Source organism: Corvus brachyrhynchos, unplaced genomic scaffold (genome assembly GCF_000691975.1).
Source record: "Corvus brachyrhynchos isolate BGI_N302 unplaced genomic scaffold, ASM69197v1 scaffold148, whole genome shotgun sequence".
NCBI classification, from domain to species: Eukaryota; Metazoa; Chordata; class Aves; order Passeriformes; family Corvidae; genus Corvus; species Corvus brachyrhynchos.
Window position 1 is genome coordinate 2,456,948 of NW_008239785.1, and position 17,859 is coordinate 2,474,806.

Genomic DNA, 17,859 nt, shown 5'->3' on the forward strand with positions numbered 1-17,859 from the left:
AGAGGTGGGTAAATAATCCTACAGGGAGAGCTCAGCCCAGCTCTGTGCAAGGGAGGGGGAAGCCCAGAAGATCCATGCTGCTCACACTGCCCTGGGATGTCACTGTCCCCATCAGTGACACCCAGCCAGGCCCCAGGTCACCATCAGAGCAAAGGAGAAGTGCAGGGAGGAGCCATGTGTTGTCCTTAACATAAGACACTTGGATTAGAGGGCCTGCAGAGTGTGAGCCGCTGGCATCCAAGCAGGGAAAGATCCTCCCATCTCCTCAGCATTCTCATGAGCCAAGGGCAAGGGTGGGAATAAAGAAATCTGACCTCAGGGGTGAGATGCAGATAGGAAAGGAAGATTTGCCCCGGAGAGAGGGAGGGGACACGTTCACCACGGTATCTTCCCAAGCATGCAACACATTTTGCTCTCAAGAGATGCTGGAATCTTGGTACTTTCTGACACTGGAATGCAGCCACCTCTTGGCAGGCCGGTGTTCCATTTCGGAATAGGAAAACTTGTTTGGGATATTTGATATGACAGTGTGGGTTCACCTAAGGTTAACCCAGGCTGTGTCCTCAAGGGCAGATCTGTGAGCAAAGGAAACTGAGGAGAGTGCTGGTAATGAAAAGGGGAAGAAGGGACATGGAGGGATCTAGAATGGAGAAACTCCCGACTCCACCCCACAAGGACAGATGGGTCCCAGCATAATCACTGTAGTGTGACCCTCCCCTTCTGTTTTATCCCAACCTGGTCACAACCACTGTCTCCCCTGTTCTGTCTAGAATGAGGAGAAGGCGTTGAAACAGGCAGAGAAGAGCATCGCTGACCTGAAGAGAAGGAGCAAAGAGATCAGCCCACTGAAACTGCGCAGGACACGTCCCTCCCAGCCCCTCACCCTGGACACCCTCTGTGACTGGGATGCTGGGGAGGTGAGGGCCAGACTAGCAGCACCCTCAGAAGAGACAGAGAAGTGGATTCTTCTCTGGTTGCTCCAGACCTTGGCTCTGTGGTGGGAGGAACCGTCCTAGTGCCAGGAAGCCAAGCCTTTCACTGGGTTTTGTGTTCTCTCCCAGGTGCAGCTGACCAGAGGGGACAAGTACACTCTGAAGGACAACAGCAACCCCCAGATGTGGGTGGTGCAGAGCAGCACTGGCGTGGTCCGGGAGGCACCTTCTGCTTGTTTCTCCATCCCTCCTCCTGACCCTGAGTCCATAGACAAGGTCAATAGGTGAGTCTGCAGCAGAGACCCTGACCCAGAGAGACATTTAGACTCTCTCTTGGGTCATAACCAGCCTGACTGCAGAGAAACAGCAGCTGGGGACAGGCTTCTCGACTATCTAGTACTGAATCCCTCCTGGAGGGGGATTTTTCCCTGCACCCAGGTATCTCACCCAGGTGCCTGCCGTTCCTCAACATCCCTGCACGCTGCACAGCCCTCACTGTCAAAGAGTTTTCTGGCAATCAGGTTTGATTTCTTCACTGAAACATGTGACTCGCATAGGTTTGACTAAATTCATTGCAGAATCAGTCTGGAGCTTGGGACTTGCCAAACAGGACAGAGTTATCTGTGGTATCTCCTCTCAGCCAGCCCCAGCTGGAGACTGAGAAATGCTCCTTGAGCCTCTGTGTAGGTTTGCTGCCTGCCTGCTCCTGCTGTTCCCACAGGATGGGGCGGTGGTGCAGGGAGGTCGGCATTGCCTTTTTAATCATGGCCTCAGGTGTTTGGGTAAATCAGTGCTGCTCCAGTGCTGAGGAAAGGCCACAGCCCAGACTTGGAGCTATGCAGGCATGCCCAGGGTGGGAGCTTTGGTCCCCAGTGCCATGGGTGTCATTGCTGCATTGTGTTGCTCTTCCTCAGTGTGTGCCCCTCTTCACACATCCCAGACTATTGAAGCCTTTGGATTTATGGGTTTCATGCATGTTTTAAAATAGAAATTCAGTTCCTCTGCACAGAGGGACAGCCCTCATCTGACAGCAGCCAGGCAAGCTGGGAATTGCTGGTTTTAGCCCACAGTGTTTAGCTGGAACAATCCACAGCAGGGATGAGAACTGGCCTGGTCCTTTCTGTTCCCCCTCCTCCTCCTTCCATGAGTCTTTTGTCACCCAGAAATATTTTTCTGTCCTTCCAGCTCTGGCAGATCCCAGCCCTAGTTTCATGAGGCAGGAACCATCCTTACAAGACTTGGCATTTCCAGTGCAGCAGCCACAGAAGCAGCCACTTGTACTCGCTTCCTGCAAGGCTGCAAAGCACTGCAGCCATATGAAATACATTTCCAGCTTTGGTAGCTTCTGCTGAGAGTTGGAAACACTGGCTTCCTTGGGAGAACTCAGCTGCTCAAACCAACCAGCTGCTCTTGCTGTCATTCCCTTTCCTAGGGGATGTCTCCAAGTTACAACAGGCTGCAGGCTCCCAGCCTTTGAGGACACCTTCCCTTGCCTTTGGGGCCAGCTCCCCAGGACAGCCGTGCAGCTGCTGCTGTGCAGGGCTCTGTCAAGGCTTGCTCAGCTCTGTGTCCCTTCCTGGCTGATGATGCCCCTCTCTGCTCACAGGTTGGAAGGGGAACTGAACACGGTGAAGCAGAAGCGAGCAGAGGTTCAGAACACCCTGAGACGCAGCCAAAAGGAGCAGGTCCAGCCCAGCCAGCAAGGTTTGTCAGCTGGATAGTCCAGCCCTCTCCAGAGGCAGCCCTGGCAACAGAGCACCCACCCAAGGTGGGCAGAGGCACCTGCAGTTCACACACAGACACCTGCAGAGGTCCCTGTGGGAGGCTGCCTTCTCCTCCATGGCAAGGAACAGCTGACAGGATAACCTGACTCCTGCCTCAGCAATTCACTTAAAGTCTGCTGCCCTTCTCAGGCCTCTGAGATTGACCTCCAGCTCCATCAACAGCTGCAGGGTATTTAGGATTTCAGGGGGATGTGCCTATCCAGAAACCTTAATTAAACCTGCTTTGTAATCTGGGTCCCTTGCAGTTCTCTTCCCTAGCTGGGGGCTGTGGGATAAGCAGGCACAGCCATGGCTAAATCCCAACCCTGGGTTATCTGTGTTATTCCCACAGCTGTAGTTCAAAGGCTCCCAGCAAAGCTGAGAAGGGATGTGTCTGCATGGCAGCATTTGGCTTTGTCCCTCCTTTGGACTTGAGCTCTGGCTCACCATGGCAGAGCTAAAATCTGGGGATTAACCTAAGATATGTCTCACTACAGCTCTATCCAGGAACCCTCCAGCAGTCCAGGATGATCCCCAAGCTGACCGGCTCCTCAGCAGCCTGGATCGTGTTGGCAAGGACCTGGTCCAGGTAGAGAAGGAGGTCTTGAACCGAGTGAGGTCTCCTGTGAACTACAGCGACCCTACAGATGACCTTGGCAGGAGGATCAAACAGCAGCAGGTGAGTTGGAGCAGGAGCAGTTTGGTAGTGCTGGGTCCTTGGCCCAAAGCAGGGTGACGTGGGAATAACATGGGAGATGACAGCTGGTGCTCCAAAGGAGAAAACCATGCTGCAATTTCAAGGGTTTCAGGCTGGCTTGAGCCCTTGAAATGGGACTAAATCAAACCCTCAGAAAATGCAGGCCCTTCCCTTGGCTCTGGAGCAAGAGGGTCCATTCATTTCAGAGCTGTGATCCAGGTGCCAGTCTTGGGAATGCTGTCACCCTGCATTCTCAAGTCTGTAACAAAAAGGCTAAGGGATAAAGGGAATTAATCTAAGGGCCAGCTTTGGCTCACCTGATGGGAAGTACAGACTGGTAAACGTCAGTGGGACAGGAAAAGAGGCAGTGCCCTGGAGCCCCCCTCCTTTCCTCTGGGTTAAGGTCTGGGTTTGCAGTATTTCAGCTTCTTACAGCTTCATCTGTGAGTATTTATCCAGCCCCAGCAGCAGGATGGGCTCAGGCAGGTAGGTTTTTTCCATCTCTGTCTATTTGGATCTCTTTCCCACACCCTGCCACTGCCAGACAGCCACAGTCTGGATGGGGCTGTGCCCCAAGGGGCAGCTCCTTATGAGAGGGGTACCACGCCCTGAGCCCCACAGCCAAATCCGCCCCTGAGGGAGACATATTTCCACAGCAGCACTGTTATGGCTGTGTTGGGTGACTCTGCTTCCATCTGGTGTGCCAGGAAACAACAAAGAAACTTGAGAACCTGGGGGCAGCCAAGGATGCCTTGCAGAAGGAGTGTGAGACCTACCTTTCCAAGAAACCCACCAGCACCTCGGCTTCCCAGCTCCCAGTCACGCTGAATGCCCTCAGGAGCAAATACAATGATGTCAATATGCTCTCCAGCCTGTACAACGAGAAGTGAGTGATGGGGATGAGGGAAGGAAGTGTCCTTGCACAGGTGTGCCAACACAGAAGCATGACAGAAAATGCTTTTCATCTATATGAGTGGTGGTTGAGGTCCAGTGCAGGTTGGAAACCTCCCATCCATCATCAAAGGCACCTCTGAAGGAGTTCCTGTGTGTAATTTGTGGGCAGATCCCCCCAGTGTGGAAAATGCACCACAATGGGTGTGTGTCCCAGCTCTGCTGTGTGGTGAACTGCAACATATCTGACTCGTGAGCAACACGACAGGGGTGTGAGTGCACATTGCTTGTTCTCTGACATGTTGCAGAAGCTCTAATCTTAAGTAAGGTTAAACATCCAAAAACAGGGAGAAAAGGAGAAGAATGGGGTTTCTGTAGCTAACCTTGTCCTGTTGTTTTCCCCTTTCCCAGGGCTAAGGCTGCCCTGAACCTGGAGACTCAGATTGAGAACACAGACAAGATTGTCAGCACGTTCGAGGCCAAGCTGGCTCAGGACAGCATCATTCCTGCATCCCCCAATGCCCTGCAGGATCGAGCCAACGATCTGCAGGTAAGGGAGCATCAGGCTCTTCCTTAAGGATGGGAGATCCCTGAGCTCGGGGAGCAGGGTGGGAGGAGCTGGACTCTGCTGATTTGAGCACCTTGAGGCACCAGCAATGAAGCCTTTTTAAGGGCTCGTTCCTTGAAGGTTTAATGTTGGTGTTTCAGGCTCACCTGCTTTCACTGGACAGCAAAAAACTTTGTCCCTCTGTCCCTCCCTTTGGGGTCCCTAAAAGACATCATGACCCCCTTAGCATCTAATCTCTGTTGCTCTGCCTCACACCTATCCCTAATATTTCCTGCTCCCAATCTCCTTGCCCCATCCTTAGCACCCACAGAGACTTTATTTTTTTCCTTCCTCAAAATCTCTCTGTTCTGCTCCCTGCGCTGTCCAACCTTGCTTCCCAGCTTCAAATAAGCCTCACTGCTCCACCTCTTCCACCTTGGAGAGCCTGACCATCCCCCAGCTCCCACAGTTAGTGACACTTTAAGGAGGGTGTTCGGGTGTTGCACTGACTGCTGCAAACCTGGAGGTGCCTTTTCTCCCCCCTGCAGAAGATGAGGCGGGACCTGGTGGCCCAGGAGGACTGTGTGCTGAAGCTGAACCGGGGGCTCAAGGATGCTGAGCACAGCTGCAGTGCTGTGCAGAACAACTTCCAGGAGTACTGCCCTGACCTGCCCCGGCAGAAGCGGGAGGTGCAGCTCCTCAACGATCGCTACCACGCCGTGGCTGACCAGCTGGATCAGCGGTGAGGAACTGTGGGGTCATCTCTGCTCCTCTTAGCTAAGGTGGATGGGGAGGGGTCAGAGCCCTGAGTATGTTCTTCATTGCAGGACCCTGATCCTGACCACAGTCCTGTAACATTGAGGACCAGTTGTGTCCTGCTGTGTAGTTGCCACTTTCCTACTCACAGCACAGGCTTTGAGCTTCCAGAGTTGTGCTCCCCACTCAGGGATCAGCTGTCACCCCCCTGTTTTTGTTATCTTGGTGTTTGTTGTGGTGATATTTTCACTTTAGTGTCTTCCTAGGAACTTGCACATGAATCTTTGCCCTTCCCCTTAACATTCCTATCTGCTTTTGTGCTGTGCAGAGAGAAGACCCTCAGAAACATCAGCCTCACCTACCAGCAGTTCCAAAACTCCAATGAGAACCTGATGTTCTGGATGAACAACCTGCCCAAGCACCAAGTGAAGACCACTGATGGGCCAAGCCAGATCAATTACAAGCTGCAGGCACAGAAGGTGTGTTCCAGGGCAAGAATACCCTGTAACTTTACAGGGATGGGGCAATTTGCTTGTGAACAGCACATGCAAAATAGTACCAGCCAGCTCGTAGCTGTGTGCTCCCCCATCACAGTGAAAGAACTAGAGAAGGATTGCAGCCCACAGATGGTGTTACCTGGTGTTACCTCACCTTGCTGGGTTTATCTACAGTGCTGGTGTCCTCCTCTGTGCCAGTCACCTCCAGGTTGAAATCCTCTCTGTGGAGAGGACCCTTTCAGATCCTGAAACATTGTACTTTGGACTGAGATGCTGCATCCAGGTCCTTCACTTTCCTCTCCTTGAGCAGACTCTAAACTCTCTAGCTCAGACGAGGAGTTGGGGAGGTCTCTGCGTTGGCTGCTATTTATCTTATTTGTGATAAATCCATGGGGGAGGTCCTGGGCAAGTGATAGCACTGCTGAGATATCCTAAAACCCTGGAGACTCTTCCTAAATGTCTTCCTGTTCCCACCATTCCCTCAGCTGAGCTGACTCTCTAGGCTGCATGAGTATTACCAGGCAGCTGGATTTCAGTGTGTCCCTAACACCGTGTGTGTCTCCTGCAGAGGCTGGTGGAGGAGATCCAGAGCAAGGAGCCTGAGAAGAACGCCCTGGTCAGGCTGTCCCAGAATGTGCAGTCCACACTCAATGTAAGGATGGGTTTTCCCATTTATTACTGCCTTAGCATTTCACCCAAGAGATCCTACCTGATTCTCGTGTTTCTGCTCTGAACAGGACTATGAGCTTGAAGCAGGCAAATACAGCTCTTCTCTGGACCCTTCCCTGACCGACTCTGCTGCAAAGAGGCTGCGTGTGACCCCCCTGCAGGAAAGCATCCAGGCCCAGGTAAAATGTTAAGATGAAGGCATGGAAACCATTGTCCAGCTCATTACCCATGCCCCAGTGTCCTCTGCAAGGCCTTAATCCACTCTTACAGCCACCGCTGATTATGGTCCTAATCCCAGAGTCAAAGTCCTTGGGGGACCCCTTGGTCCATGGGGCAAAGCAGCATGTGAGATCCTGAATTAGGGTTGTGCCTGGCACCTTGGTTGAGATTGCTGATGCTCCTTACCACATTGTGTATGAAGATAAAACTTACAGGGTAGGTGTGTGGGGAGAGGAAGGAGCCAGAGTTCCTCTGTGCTCTTCCCAGTTGCAGCCCGGTTCTCCTACATCACCTTGAGGCTTTTGCTGACTGCCCTCCATGTGTGAATTTGGAAAACTGGAACCTGTGTAGGCCTGCAAGCATCTAACAGGCATTCAAATAACAGGGACAGGGTCTCCTGCATGAGTCCTTAGACTCTGCATCTCTCTAAAGAGTCAGATGGGAAGACACTAATCCCTAGAATTGTGCTATACACAAAACTCAGCCAGGTGAAACAAGGTGTGGCAGAGTCTGCCATGCAACAGAACTGTGTCAGGGTGAGGGGAAAAGCCTCTCACCGCTCTTTCTTTTGCAGGAAAATGATGTTACCAAGCTCTACATGGAGCTGGCAGCAGAAAATAAACAGCAGCTCAGCCGGCTGGAGTTTGCCAAGAAGATCATTGAGAAGGTACCAGCTCACTGCAAGATTGGGGTACTCTAGATTGGGGTCCAAATCTGCTCAGCCTGGGGCTTCCCCACCCCTCCCTGAGTCTCCACATCCAGGTGTGAGGAAGGACAGGAATGGAAACCCCTCTGAGAAACAGACCACAAGAAACCACAGTTGCACTGACACTGATCCTGGGTTGTGACTCTCATCACCTCTGGGGGCCCTTCGCTTGTTACTGAAGCTGTAGTTTATGCTTGGAAAAAACGATTAGGGCTTTTAAGTCCACTTCTCTTAGCTATAGCTCATCAGCATTCACAGACTGAGAATTTCAGATTTGTTTGTGGGTGTGGCTGGAATTTAGTGCTCACCACCTTCTGGAAACACTTCAAAGCAATAGGATTTTTATACCTTTCTAAGGTTTGAACCACCTGTAGGAAAGGTCTCAGGACTGGGTGACTTTAAGTCAGTTTAAGCTGGAGACTGGCTGTGATGCTCTCCCTCAGCTACAGCTACAAGAAGGCAGCACAAAGCACCTTTGTGGGCTGCTGCAGCACCTCCATCTCAACGGGAGGACACACCAAGTCAGTTGCTTGACATGATGGGATTGTGTCCTCATTTTCCATTTACAAACAGCCTTTTTGAAGACTGCCTGGGGATTTTGTGCCAGTTTTGCCTCCCACCATGCCATGTCATTTAAAAGATCTCTGAGTCACCTTAAAAGAGATACTTGGTTTCCCTGCCTTTTTTAAAATTTTTTTTTGTTTTTCCCTTACAGAAGGAAGTGCATGAGGATATTGAAGCTGTACATGAGCAAACCCAGAAATCTGAAAACAAAGCCACAAGCAGGGAGTCTGAGGGGTTGAAATCGCAGCTGGAGGAGGAAAGGAGGAAAGTGGCCAGGATTGAAGAGGACTTGGAGGAACACAGAAACAAGCTGCTGATGTTGAAAACTCAGAAGCCCATTGAAAGAGTGGAAGAAAAGGAGGTGATTGAATACTACAGAGACCCCCAGGTGGAGAGCAACCTGTCTAGGATGGTACAGCAGATTGAAGAGGAAGGCAAAAAGAGGCAGAGCCTGCAAGAAGACATTGATGTGATGAGCCGTAAGCTTGCCCAGATGGAGAGCGAGAAGAAGGTCACTCCTGCCCAGCTCCTCACCAAAGAGATCACAAAAATTGAGAAGGATCCAAGCCTGGATGGCCAAGCAGCCAGTCTTCGTCAGGAGATCAAGCGTCTCCAGGAGGAAGGCTTGGCTGCTGCTTCTGAACTTGAGCAGCATAAGAGGGAGCTGCACATGCTGGAGAGAAAGCAGCCCAACATCCGGGAGAAAGTGGTGGTGAAGGAGCTCATCAAACTGGAGAAAAACCCAGAAATGCTGAAGTCTGTTAGGAACCTGCAGTTACAAATTGATGAGGAATCCTTCAAAAGAAAGTCTGCAGAAGAAGCAATAGTAAAAGTGAAGAACAAGATTGAGGAGGTGGAAAGACTGATTGAAACAGCAGAACCCAAAATTATTGTTAAGGAGGTCAAGCAGGTAGAGCAGGACCCAGAGTTACTGAAAGAGACTTCCAAGCTTAAAACTCTGATTGAAGAAGAGAGGAGCAAAAACTTGATGCTTACAGGTGAGCTGGGAGAGCTGCAGAGCCAGTACAGCATTGCAGAGAAGCAAAAACCCAGGATAGAGGTGAAAGAGAGGGTCAATGAGATCTTCCTGGTGGACCCTGAAACGGAGCGGCAGATTGCACACCTGAAAAGGGAGCTGCAGGAAATCACTCTGAAAAGGACGAAGATTGACAGTGAAGTGGAAGAGGCCTTAGCAGAGCTCAAAGTCCTCAGGTCACAGAAACCAGAGGTGGAGTTTAAGGAGGTCATAGAGGAGGTGGTGAAACATGAAAAGAGTCCAGAGATTCTCAGAGAAATTGACAGGCTGAAAGAGCAGCTCAACGAACTTGTGAACACCAACGGCAGGACCCAGGAGCAGCTCATTAGGCTGCAGGGGGAAAGGGATGAATGGAGGAGGGAGAGATCCAAGGTGGAAACCAAGCTGGTCAACAAGGAAGTCATCCGCTATGAGAACGATCCGCTCTTGGAGAAAGAAGCCGATCGCCTGCGTCAGGAGGTGCGCAACATGTCCCAGAAGAGGAGAGCTGCAGAGGATGCCATCTATGACCTGCAGAATAAATACATGCTGCTGGAGAGGCGGAAGCCAGAGGAGAAGGTGGTTGTTCAAGAGGTGATACTGACCCAAAAGGATCCAAAGCTCCGAGATGAGCACAGCAGGCTGAGACGGAATCTGGATGAGGAGGTGAGCAACAGGCGTCGCCTGGAACGCGACGTGCAGCAGGTTCGTGTGCTGGTGGAAGAGCAAGAGAAATTGCTCAACTTTCAGGAGGATCGAAGCAAGAGGCTTGCACTGGAGAAGGAGATGAGACAAATTACACTGAGAATAAAGGAGCTGGAGGAGAGCCCAGCCCCAGTGCAAGAAAAGATCATTATGGAAGAAGTGGTCAAGCTGGAGAAGGATCCAGTCCTGGAACAGTCTGCCAGCAACCTGCGCCTGGCGCTGGACCGGGAGAAGATGGAGGTGCTGAGCTTGCAGAGAGAATGCAAGAACCTGCAGGTGCAAGTCGATGTCCTGCAGAAAACCAAATCCCAGGAGAAGACCATCTACAAGGAGGTGATTCGAGTGGAAAAGGACAGAGCACTGGAGAGTGAACGTGCACGCATCTGGGAGCTGCTGAGCAGGGAGAGGGGAGCCAAGCAAAAGGCAGAAGAAGAGGTACGGCGGCTCCGGGAGAAGATCGAGAGAGCTGAAGGCATGAAAAGGACATGGGCTCGTGAAGAGACGGAGCTGCAGAAAGCCAGGAACCTGGCCATCCAGGAGAGAGCCAACTTGGAGAGTGAACTGCGGGAGCTGGAGAGGCAGAAGCAGCAGAAAGTCCTCTTCCTTCGGGAGGAATCCAAACTGCTCAGCCAGCGGACTGAGAATGACAGGCAGAAGAAGAAGCAGCTGGAACATGAGGTTTCCCTGCTGGAGGCAGACATCCTTAGGGAGAAGGACCAGATCTACAACAAGGAGAGGTTCATTCGGGATCTCCAGTCAAAGGTCAACCGTGAAGAAATCAATCATGAGACCCAGATGAGAGAGACAAACCTCTCCACCAAGATCTCTATCTTGGACCCTGACACAGGGAAGGACATGTCTCCTTATGAGGCCTACAAGCGAGGTATCATAGACAGAGGCCAGTACATCCAGCTGCAAGAGCTGGAGTGTGACTGGGAAGAAGTCACCACCCTGGGTCCAAATGGGGAAGTCTCACTTCTCCTTGACAAGAAAAGTGGGAAGCAGTATTCCATCGATGATGCGCTAAGGCTGAGGAGGATCACAAAGGAGGAGTACCAGCTGTACCGGGATGGCAAGATTCCCATCTCTGAATTCGCCTTGCTGGTGGCTGGGGAAACCAAGCCTCCCTCATCCCTCTCAATTGGCTCCATCATCTCCAAATCCCCGCTCACATCACCCACCACCCACCAAACACAAACCTTCTTCCCCCCAGCCTCACAGAAGGGCATATCTGATGACACATCTCCCATCGCCGGGGTGTATGACACCACCACCGACACCAAGTACAACATCAAAACTGCCGTTGCGAAGAAGCTGCTCGATCCCATGACAGCTCAGAAGCTCCTGGAAGCCCAGGCTGCCACGGGGGGCATCATAGACCTCATTTCCAGGGACCGGTTCTCGGTCCATAAGGCGATCGAGAGGGGGCTGATTGACAGGACCTACATGCAGAGACTGCTCAATGCCCAGAAAGCTTTCACAGGCATTGAGGACCCAGTGACCAAGCGAAGGCTGTCTGTGGGGGAAGCAGTCCAGAAGGGTTGGATGACCAAGGACAGTGCTTTCCCCTACCTTCAAGTCCAGCATCTAACTGGAGGGCTCATCGATCCCAAGAAAACTGGTCGCATCCCTGTGCTGGAAGCTGTCCAGACAGGGATGATAACGAGCAACCTGGCCAACAGGCTCCAGGATGAGTCCAACTATGAAAAAGATCTCATTGACCCTGTCAGTAAAGAGAAGATAAATTACAAGGAGGCCATGGCCCTCTGCCAGAAGGATTCTCTGAGCCACCTTCTGCTGCTCCCGGCCGCGTCGGAGGGGTATCAGCGGTACCACCAGGCGAGCCGTTCCCCCAGGCTTTCACGGTTCAGGCATTGAATGAATTCAGGCACATACTGGGGCTGGTTCCTTCAGGAGTTCATCCCTTCAGAACACCTCTCCCCACGGGGCAGCAGGCTCACAGGAATGGAGCATCTAGCATTTAGGGCTGCCTACTTTTCTCTCTTAGCTACCTGCTTCCCAACACAGCTCAGCGGTGTGAGGAAGAAAACATGGTCATGGGCCGGCCACAGAGGGGCCCCCACAGTCCCCAGGTGGTGTTCCCTAATCAGCCCAGAGAGAGGCTGATTGCAAGAACTCCACGGGCAGTAGGTTAAACGTGGCTATGCCCAGAAAGGGGGGAGAGCCAGAGCGTTTTCCAGTTGGGTCATTCTGCATGCAATAAACTTAGCAAGTGAGTGTCTGTGGCTGTGTTTTCTCTGCAGGCTGTGGCTGCCATGTGGCTGAAGGCACAGCTACTCCTCCCCCATGCAATCCCATGCCCTGCAGCCCAATCCACAGAGGGTTTGCTCTCCCTCATCTCCCAGCACTGAACCACCTAAAATGTCCTTCTGCCTATGAGTCCATATTTTCAAAGATTTTGTTATATTTGTCTGTAAAACTGAAAACCAACGGGACTTTGCTTCCTGGTCATTTGGACACCTCTAAAAGAGGGACTTGAACGCCAAAGGGGTGCAGTCCCACCCAACAGTACTGGAAAACCTGCACTTGCTATTTCTTTAGGTGAACTAAAAGGAAGTTATTCTTCTGTGTAACTTCCACTGCTCAGTCCTTCCTGACACAAGCAAGTCTCACATCCCAAATATTCCTCCCTAGTATCTACCCTATTGCAGAGCATCCCCTGGGTTTATGGGGTGAGAAAATTACTTTCTATTGATACTAGCTGCTCCTTTCCCTCTCCCAAAGGCTCTTTTAGATGATGCTATTCAGGAACTCCAACATACCCAAAATAATCCATGAGAGTAGAGGTTTTCTCCCCCACCTTCACCCACCAGAGCAGCAGCATAACCTCTATTTCCATATAGCCTAGCTGGAATTTGAAGTCTGGGCTCCAGGAAGAAACTGTTTGCACTCTGGCAGGCTCAGCACACTCAGCTCCCACTACCCTCCTGCTGGTAGGTAGTCCCCAGCATTAATAATCTCTAACACCAAGCTTCCAGTCTGAGATCTGCCCAGGCTCTGTCCCAGGCTCTGTCCCAGGCTCTGCAGGGACTCTGGTGATTGTCAGGCCTATGGCTGCTGTTCGTGGCCATCTCAGCTGCCATGATCAATGCTGGGCAATTTTTTGGTTTACAGTAGGGAAAACCATTGCACACACCCTGAAACATCTATTCCCAGCCTGCTTCCTTTGGTAGAACACTGCTGGCACTGCTGGTCTGGGCCAGCAGCAAGGGCTGGAGCTGGGCAGTCATGGACCAGGAGACAAACTCTGCCCAACAGCCCCTGAAGCACTGGAGCATGGCCAGGTGAGGATCCTGTCCCAGTGCAACCCAGGAATCCTCGGGTTCCAGCTCTTCAAAGCTGCTGGGAGCAGCCTTGCTGTGCCTTGGCTTTGCTTCCCTTGGCTGGCTGAAAGCAGGAGGGTCCATCAGAAACAGAGCTGCTGCCTTTGCTGCAGCTCAGCCCAGCAGGTGAGTTTGCTGCCAGCCTTCCTCACCCTGCTCTGTGGGGTGATTAATGGTTTGGGGGAATGCTCTGTAACTATGAGATTTGGAGTCCTGGTGATTAGGCAGGCAGTTAATCAGTTTGGACAAAGTGCTCCCTAACTGTGGCAGGAGGGATTTACCTGGGGTTGGGTGAAGTTGTTAAGAGATGATGGCGTGGCTGAGCAGTTTAGTCAAGTCTGCAAAACACTCACTAAAATCCTTTTGTTTTTTACCAAGTGGCCCTTACCTGCACAAAGTAGCTGAGGTCATGTCCTGATGTGTCCATATGAAGCACCACTCAGACATGACGCTTTCCCCAAAGCCTGGCTGTCTGGCAGGGTTGTGAGTTGCTCAGAAAAAGCCAGCTAGAACTTTTCCTCCCTTCCCAAGCACAAGGTGATGGTGCCATGTGGCAGTGCAAATGGCTGCAGCCACCCTGACCCCAGAGGAACCTCCAGAATCTACACTGTGGTGGTTAGGCACCAATGTTTAACAACTCACTCTGCAGTTAGGGTGAACCCCCCGGTTCAGTAATTTGTGTATTTCAAGTTGATTGGTCGATGTTTTTCCCTTCCTGTTTTATGTATGAAGTTGTATATATCCATTTCCCCTAGTTAACCATGTATTAGTTCTAGAAAGTTCTGTTCTCCTCGACATCCCATTGGTTGCTTCCCTTGGTCCCGCCTATGTGTTGTTCCCATTGGTTCCCTCAGATTCAACCCCTCAGATTCAATACCTCTATTTCATTGGCTTGTCCCTTATCCCCACCTTACTTACCCCCACTATAAAATCCCTGGATGCTGGCTTATTTTTGGCTCTTCGTCCCTAGTTCCTTCATGAATAAACCTTCACATGGAACCTATACGAGGAGTCCCCTCCCTCCTCCTTTACCTCTTCTGCAAACAGTTTGTCTGGTAAAACATGAGCATTGTTTGCATAGAGCAAACAGCAGAACGTTGACTTTACAACATGTATGCAAAGGCAGGGAAATGATTCCCACAGCAGAATTCATCCATGTCTCCATGGATTCATCCACAAATGTGTGCCTCCAAGCTGGCTGTCACCACACAGAGGCCATGAGATGAAGGAGCACAGCTGTCAGGTTGTGCTGAAATTGGTTTTTTGGGAGTGCTGTTACTAGGAGAGCATGTGTGCACATGCATGAAAAACAGGAGTGCAGAAGTTTGGCTTCCATAAATTAGATCTGTCTGTTGAGTATTTAAATAAGTAGAACATAACTCTGAAATAGTGTGTTGGAACTTCTAAGGGAAAGCAACCCCACACTGAGACATCACTGGACTGCAGAACCATCAGCCCCTTGTTCTGTCACTGAAATTCACTGAAAACTGAGTAAAATAAAACTCCTTAAAACCAATGTAGTATTAAGAAGGGGCATCATTTATTACAGGATAAGCTCCACCTAACGTGTGCACGATTCACTACAAGTGCATTGCTTATATACACTCACCACATGCATATTATAAGTGCCCATTACCATTAAACCATCCCCATGCTCCCAGGTTCAGCTTTTTTTACAGCCTTGTTTTGGCTGTAGGTGCATTCCTAAGCCAGATGTTTTAGGAATTCAGTATGTCCTTGCTGAGAAAGCAGCTCCTGCGTAGCCTTTTTCTTTGCTGAAAGTACAAACACAGAGCAGAAACTCGATTAACCCTTTTGGTGTCATTTCCCCCCTTTGAAACATCTCAAATTCCTTAAGGCCATTTGGTAAGTTCCAACTCGATTTCTATCTATAGTCACCTATATTCCCACAAGATTGACTGACCATTTTGCAAACACAATCAGTAGCAATGCTGATAATTATAACAACTACAATCACAGTTACGATGGTTTCCAGTATTCCAGCCAGCCTTCCTTTCAGGGACCATCACCCTATTCCTTGAAGAATTTCATTGAACCAATTAGTTTCAGGATAGCATTGCTATTCTCAGCAACTGGCCACATTTTGTGGTCTTTGGAGATCTTCTGTTACATTTGGGATGTGTACACAACTATGTTCTCTGTCCAATTTTAAATACCCACAACCCCCTTGTTCTTTGCCCAGCAATAGAGCTAAGGCCATTCTGGTTTGCAACGTCAGATTACCATACTGAATCACCATTGACAGATATATAGGGATAATTCCCCAAGAAATAGGTTCCCCTGCTGAATTAGGGACAAAGAGGCAGGCTGTAATGCTGGACAAATTGTGCATCTTACCAAACCCTTGGATTAAAGTCAATATTAAATTTTCTTCAACACTTCCACCTAATTCCCATAATTAGTCCATACATTTCACTGCTCATTTACAGATGTCTTTTCAGCTGCAAAGGTCCGGTGTCAGGAGTCCTCTGAATTCAGGTGCAATGTATCCAGGAGTTAGTTCCTTTTACTTTCACAGCTGTTCTTGTAGTCAGCAGAACCAGGTCCTTTCCACTGCTCCTGAAGTGGCTCAGATTTCCAGGTCTGGACGTGTATGTGATCCCCGGGCTGAAATGAGCGAACTGGGGTGTTTAGGGTAAGAGGTTTTGAGAGAATGACAAACCTTTTTAGTTCATTCAAGGGTTTCTGTTACCTTCGGCCCTTTCAGGTTCTTGGGACGTTCCCGTTTCCAGTGCCCAGGCCCTCTACAGCAGCCGCACGGATTCAGCCGCAGCTCTCCGTGCGCAGAGCCCCTCTCCGTTCTCCCGTTAAGTAGCGCCCTCTGCAGAGCTACGCTTAGCATTGCATCCCTACATCTTTCCTTTCTTTCCATTTCCCGTTTCTTTTCTCTCTCCTCCCTTTCCATTTCCCGTTTCTTTTCTCTCTCCTCCCTTTCCATTTCCCGTTTCTTATTTCTCTTCTCCCATTCCATTTCCCGTCTCTTTTCTTTCTGCTCCTTCTCCTTTTCTCTCTCCCGGATTTTGTTTTCTTCCTTTTGTCCTGTATTATTAAAAGCTATCCAGGCCACTTGTAAGAGTTTTCCTAGGTCACAAGAATCTGCTCCCTCCAGCTTTTGTAACTTCTTTCTAATATCTGGTGCTGAGTTCCCTATGAAAATGGAAGCCAGCTGTACAGCTTCCCCTGGCTTTTCTGGATCAATATTAGGGTATCTCCTGGCAGTTGCCCTTAGATGTTCTACAAATGCAGTCGGAGTCTCATGCAGTTCTTGTTTCACCTCATAAAGTTTAGACCAATTGGTTGCCTTTGGCATTGCATGTCTAAAGCCAGATAATATCCACTGTTGATGCTGTCCCAGAGAAACCCTCTCCTCCTTTGTGTTAGGGTCCCAATGGGGGTCCTGCGAGGGAAAATGCTCTTCCACAGTTCCTGGTAATGCACCTGCTGTACCTGTCCTGTCCACCTCCTTCCTAGCAGTCCTGAGTACCATCTCTCTTTCTGTAGAGTCTAACAGAGTATCTAACAGAACTTGTATAATCCCCCAATCTGGGTTCTGGGCCTTGAGAATGGTTTCAAACACTCTAAATACTCTCTCTGCATCTTCTCTGTAGGGCCCTGCCAGTCTCACCCATGCCTCAAGATCGACTGGGGAGAAAGGGACCTTCACCACTATCAGGCTGTGAGATCCCACCCCTGGCCAGAGCTGAGCTGTCGCCTCCTGCTTATCCCCCTCCTGCTTTCTCACCTCCTGCTCACCCTGGGTTCTCCCCATCACTGGACTTGAAATTAACTCTTGCCTCCCAGCTGACTGCTCATCTGCTCCTTGTGCTTGCCCCTTATCAGGCACACGCAGATTCTCTATTCCCATATCTCCTGAGTCTGGTGCCTCCATCATTTCTACATCATCCTCCTCCCATCAGCTTTGGCATTTCAAACAGTGGTGCCCAATACTACAGGAGGAAAAAAATCGCTTCAATGTCCTATCCTTTTCCCCTTCTTTTCCAAAAGCTAACATGAGAGAGTTTGACAGGGTGGGTAGGCACCCCCTTTGCAATTCCAGATGGTTTCTTAAAGAAAAGAACAGATCTACGTAAGGCATCTCATTCCACTTCTCCTGTCTTCTACAAAACAACCTCAGCTGTAGCAGGGTGTGATAATCTAAGGTGCCTTTCTCTGGCCACTTTGCCTCATTGTCCAGTTTATACACTGGCCAAAACATTGGATTAGTTAGGATTTAAGTAGTGAGTCTCCTCTCATCTTTTCCCAGTGGTTCAATATACATTTCAATGGAGAATTCGGGATATCATTTCCCACTCTAGCTTTAGAACAGACCACCCCCATACTCAATAATACAAGTATATAACAACGGCTGGAAAGCGAATACAACGATTACCTGGGCGCGGGGAGTCCCTGCGGCTGCTTCTGGGCTGCAGCAGGGGGGTGACGCTGCCCAGGAGGCTGGCGCTGGAGCAGGCGAGAACCTGCCGGGCCGGGGCCGGCCTGCTGTGCTGCGAGTCACAGCAGTTGGGCTGTTTT

The 17,859-nt window shown here is 50.4% G+C and overlaps 1 protein-coding gene and 1 long non-coding RNA gene across 2 annotated transcripts in view; one reads left to right on the forward strand and one right to left on the reverse strand.

Moving 5' to 3' along the window:
- EVPL (envoplakin) overlaps positions 1-12,203 on the forward strand; it is a 24,865-nt gene extending 12,662 nt beyond the window's left edge. Inside the window, exons 12-23 of the mRNA XM_008640627.2 lie at positions 771-917; positions 1,062-1,216; positions 2,539-2,636; positions 3,193-3,374; positions 4,100-4,278; positions 4,695-4,833; positions 5,379-5,572; positions 5,915-6,065; positions 6,652-6,735; positions 6,821-6,931; positions 7,546-7,638; positions 8,393-12,203. Coding sequence (XP_008638849.1) covers positions 771-917; positions 1,062-1,216; positions 2,539-2,636; positions 3,193-3,374; positions 4,100-4,278; positions 4,695-4,833; positions 5,379-5,572; positions 5,915-6,065; positions 6,652-6,735; positions 6,821-6,931; positions 7,546-7,638; positions 8,393-11,839 — 4,980 coding nt within the window. The 3' untranslated portion in view covers positions 11,840-12,203. The remainder of the gene's footprint in view (positions 1-770; positions 918-1,061; positions 1,217-2,538; positions 2,637-3,192; positions 3,375-4,099; positions 4,279-4,694; positions 4,834-5,378; positions 5,573-5,914; positions 6,066-6,651; positions 6,736-6,820; positions 6,932-7,545; positions 7,639-8,392) is intronic.
- Positions 12,204-14,823: 2,620 nt separating this feature from the next.
- Positions 14,824-16,254, reverse strand: LOC108448876. Its single transcript, XR_001864937.1, has 2 exons — positions 15,736-16,254; positions 14,824-15,080 (listed from the first exon to the last, which is right to left on the reverse strand). It is a non-coding gene; the product is annotated as an uncharacterized LOC108448876 (long non-coding RNA).
- Positions 16,255-17,859: the final 1,605 nt, after the last annotated feature.